The sequence below is a fragment of the Fonticula alba genome (assembly GCF_000388065.1).
Source record: "Fonticula alba strain ATCC 38817 unplaced genomic scaffold supercont2.11, whole genome shotgun sequence".
Taxonomy (NCBI): domain Eukaryota; order Rotosphaerida; family Fonticulaceae; genus Fonticula; species Fonticula alba.
Window position 1 is genome coordinate 18,524 of NW_009242981.1, and position 4,454 is coordinate 22,977.

The 4,454-nt window shown below is 66.9% G+C and overlaps 1 protein-coding gene across 1 annotated transcript in view; it reads left to right on the top strand.

Moving 5' to 3' along the window:
- Positions 1-39: 39 nt before the first annotated feature.
- The window catches only part of H696_05421 (hypothetical protein), a gene marked incomplete at its 3' end in the record, with an annotated part of 6,801 nt that continues 2,386 nt past the window's right edge, over positions 40-4,454 (top strand). The window contains exons 1-12 of the mRNA XM_009499255.1: positions 40-568; positions 812-835; positions 1,035-1,274; positions 1,409-1,648; positions 1,745-1,984; positions 2,116-2,355; positions 2,445-2,684; positions 2,767-3,009; positions 3,111-3,350; positions 3,481-3,720; positions 3,805-4,044; positions 4,156-4,395. Of these exons, the coding sequence (XP_009497530.1) occupies positions 68-568; positions 812-835; positions 1,035-1,274; positions 1,409-1,648; positions 1,745-1,984; positions 2,116-2,355; positions 2,445-2,684; positions 2,767-3,009; positions 3,111-3,350; positions 3,481-3,720; positions 3,805-4,044; positions 4,156-4,395 (2,928 nt within the window). The 5' untranslated portion in view covers positions 40-67. The remainder of the gene's footprint in view (positions 569-811; positions 836-1,034; positions 1,275-1,408; positions 1,649-1,744; positions 1,985-2,115; positions 2,356-2,444; positions 2,685-2,766; positions 3,010-3,110; positions 3,351-3,480; positions 3,721-3,804; positions 4,045-4,155; positions 4,396-4,454) is intronic.

Genomic DNA, 4,454 nt, shown 5'->3' on the forward strand with positions numbered 1-4,454 from the left:
TACCGAGGTCGACCCCCTCGAGTGCGTGTTCCTCCAAGAGGGCCAGGTCTGCATCGACTCGGGGCTCATGCTGGTGGCCTTCAGCTTCCATCACCTTGGCCAGGGCAAGCGCGCGATCACGCTCCCGGCGTCGTGCCCCACGGTCAAGTGGTGCCTCAACTGCCTGGACGTGCCGTCCACCACCAAGACCCAAATCCGAGCCCTCGCTCGCCAGCGCTGGGTTGGCGACATGGCCGCGGCCGGCATCAAGGCCCGGGCCTGCAAGGCCGACTGCCACGAGGCCCGCTTGGCGCTGGCCACGCGCCTGGCCGCTCACCAGAACAAGCTCCTGCTCAGCCTCCACGGCAGCCTGGTCCTGGCGGAGTTCGATCACCCCCTACACAGCCTCCACCCGGACCTGCCCGACGGCCCGGCCAAGACAACGCTCCTCAAGAACAAGCTCTGCCCGGAGGCCCACCTCGAGCCAACCACCACCCCGGGCCAATTCCTCCTGGCCGATCCATCTCACGGCCGCGGACTCCTAATCCCCCTCGACCGGCTCCCCTGCAAGACCCTCGTCCTGTCGAAGGTGCGTCTCGCTTGCCGGATCCGCCTTGCTTTTTGTCCCCCCCCCCCCTGAGAAGGCAGCGACCTGCTCGTGCCAGCCCATCGATCACCCATACGTCCCAGGCCTGTGCCATTCCACCCACTGCTCGACGCTTCTCCCTCCTCCCTCCCCCCCCTCCCACCGCCACTCCTCCCCGCAGCTGTCATGAACTATCGCTTGGAGATACTCGCCTCCGGGCAGCCGTACCGCTTCACCGATGAGTAGGGCGACGCTCACTGGATCCCCGAGGTACGCCCATGCCGGAAGCCCGAATGGCTCCTCCATCGAGGGGAACACACACACACACACAGACACAGACACAGACATAGACACAGACACAGACACAGACACACACTCACACTCACACTCATATTCACACTCACACTCACACTCTCACCACCCTCGCTCCGGGCCCCGCGCCCCACCCGGCCGGCATCCCCCTGCTCAGGTCGGCCAATCCGGTAGCTTTGCCTTCCGCTGCGAGGATAGGATCCTCTTCATCGCAAAGGACAGGGTCCAGTACTACTGCTTCATGACCGGCAATTTACACACCCACAGTCTCATGTCCAGCCGGCTGCCGATCGATCAACATGGCACCTTCCATTTGAACGGCCCTCTCCTGTACATATCTTTCCTTGCCCAGCCCATTGGTCTGTTCCTCAGGAGCAAGACCCACCTATTTCCCGAGGTGCGCCATGGGCAACCCCCTCGCCATGACCGCCCGCCTTCTGTGCTCGTCCGCCCGCCCGCCCGCCCGCCCGCCCGCCCGCCCGCCCGCCCGCCCGCCCACCTGACCCTCTCCGCCCTTTCTTTGCACCCAAGCGCGGTGTCCCCGGCAGTGACCTCTTCGTATGCAGTCAGCGGGCGTTGCTGCTCGAGAGGAATGGTATCACAGCATTCGCCTTCGACTCAACCCGCTCCCCCAACACACGCACCACCTGGTCCACGGTTAGCTCGAAATCATGGGATACCTTCACCCTCGACGGGCCGCTCCTATGTGCGACATCTCACGACACTCCGGTCGGCCTCTTCGTCGGTGGCTCCACCATCAGCCTGCCCGAGGTATGACACATGCCCGGCCGGGCCGGGCCGGCCCACATCCCCCTCCTCGGATCTGCCCCGCTGACTTGCCTGCGCCCGGCGTTGGCCCCGACACAGAACCGGACCCCCGGGCACCCGGCCTTTGTCTTCCATGACACCGTGCTCGCCCTGTTCCAGACCGGAATCCGAAGCTTCTCCCTCAGCATGAAGGGCCAGCCGGCCGACGGGCGTTGCTGGCTGAAGACCAGAATCCCGGCCGATGGGACCTTCCTTCTCAAGGGCCCGTTCCTGCACCTGTCCTCCCGGGCCGACCCCATCGGCTTTCTCCACGACCAAGACATCCACCAGATGTGCCAGGTGTGTTTCTCCCGTCCGCCGGCCCTTCGCCGCGCCTCACGCCCAATGCTCGTCCCTTGTCTCATGGCTCTTCTCACCCGGCCCCCCCCCCCCTTCGGCCCCGTTCTCCCGCTTCTCGCCCGCCGCTCCAGAATGGCACCGCCGGCCGGGCTTTCTTCATCCATGGCAACACGGTCCTGCTGAATTTCCGCGGCGACGTGTGGGAGTTCCGCTTTTCCGACTTCAATGAGCTTCTCAAGCAAACCATCTGGCCCGATGTGGTGGTCACCCCGACCGACACCTTCACCCTGCAGAGGTCCTTCCTATTTGTATCCTCCCAGAAGTACGCCGTCGGGGTCCTGCTCAACGACCAAATCTATTCGTTCCCCCAGGTACATGGCCGCTTGGCGCTGGCCCTCCACCCTGCCTGGTCGCTTGCCCGCTCGCCCGCTCGCCCGGTCTCACGCACGCTCTTCCGTAGTACGGCGCATCGGGACACGCGCTCTTCTCGGGCCCGGGTACCATTTTGCTCATCCACCAGAGCACCGTCTTATCCTTCTCCATCGACAACACCGTCGAGCTGGCACAGGGCCCGGCCTGGGCCAAAATCCCCCCCTCGCCCGATGCCACATTCGTCCTGGATGGCCCTTTCCTGCGGGTCTCCTCGCACCCGGCCCCGATCGGGCTCTACCACGAGGACCGCCTGCTTCGGCTGCCGCCAGTGCGCGCGCACACACACACACACACACATGCCTTCACCACCTGCCCCGGGCTACTCACCCGCCCGCCTGCCCTGCCCACAGCTCGGCGCCCCTGGCCACCCCGAGTTTGTGGCCGAGAATGCCGTGCTCATCGCCAGCAGCAGCAGCATCCGCTTCTTTTCCCTCGATTCGGGCGCCTCTTCGCCCTCGGAGCTTAGCCCCGCCGGGGAGCAGCACATCCCCCCCGGCAGCACCTTCACCCTGGATGGGCATTTCCTGCGCCTGCCCTCCCTCTTGGCCCCGGTCGGCCTCTTCGTCCAGGGCCATGCCCATCCCATGCCCGAGGTATGGCCCTGGTATCCTCTCTGGCTGCCGCTTGCCGTCTGCCCCGCCCCGCCCCGCCCCGCCCACTCACTTGCCCCCTCGATCCCCCGTGTGTCGCGCAGGCCGGCGTCGCCGGCCACACCGTCTTCGTTGGTGCCAAGGAGATCTTGCTCCTGCAACGACAGGGCATCCACTCCTTCCCCATCCACCCGTCGGGCCAGCCCACCGAGGGGGCCCCCTGGGCTCGGATGCCCATCCCCGCCGGCAGCACCTTCGCCCTGGATGGGCACTTCCTGCACGTGTCCTCCCTCCCGGCCCCGGTCGGCCTCTACCACGAGGGCACCGTCTATCCGTTGCCCAAGGTCCGCCCAACGACGGCCACCTGTCGCCCACCTCCCGCCCCCGCCCCCCCCCCCCCCCCCCCCCCCCCCCCCCGCTGCCTTGCGCTCGCTCACTCCCATGCTCCCGCCGTTGGCTGCGCGCACCCTGCAGGTCGGCGTCCCGGGGGGCCACATCTTCGCCGGCGCCCGAGAGACCCTCCTCCTGCGGGAAAATGGCATCCACTCCTTCCCGGCCAGCCAGTCCAGCCGATTCGCCAAGGGGGTCTTCTGGGCCAAGATGCCCATCCCCGCCGGGAGCACCTTCACCCTGGATGGCCATTACCTGCGCGTGTCCTCCCTCCCGGCCCCGGTCGGCCTCTACATCGAGGACAGTGTCTACCTGCTTCCCAAGGTCCGCCCAACAGCGGCCCCCCGCTCGCCGGACTTTTTTCCCTTTTTCCATTTTTCGCCATTCCCCCTCTCACACACCACATAGGCCGGTGTCCCGGGCAAGAGGATGTTCGTCCATCGCAAGGTCGTCTTCGTCATCTGCAAGGGCGGCGTCCGGCTTTTCCCCCTCGGGACTACCCAGCTGTACCCGGATGGTGTGGTCCACATCCCGTGCTCCACGTCATACAGCTCGGCCTTCGCCCTGAAGGGGCCCTTTCTCCATGTCACCTCGCACGAGCAGCCCCTTGCCCTGCTGTTTAAGGACAACTTCTACCACCTGCCCCCGGTAGGTGCACCGGCCGCCGCCCATCGCCCTGGCCTTCTGCCCGCCCCCCTGCTGGCCATGTCGCGCCCTCTCACCCTGCCCCCCCCCCGCCCGGCACACTCGCCCGTCCAGGTCGGCCGCCCCGGAAAGCAGGTGTTCGTCGACCGCCACACCGTCTTCCTCATCCACAAGAACATCGTTCTCGCCTTCTGCCTCCGCCAGCCGGAGCTCGCGCCCGAGGGGACCGTCAGTTGGCTCCTCCCCGCGGGCAGCGGCGGATGCTTCACCCTGAATGCCCCTTTCCTGGCCGTGTCCACCTCCGACCAGCCCATCGGCCTCCTCGTCGGCGACACCGTGCATCTGCTTCCCCAGGTCCGAGCCCGCCGCCCTGCCTGCTCGGTGTTGCCGGCCGCCCACCGGCCCGCCCCCCC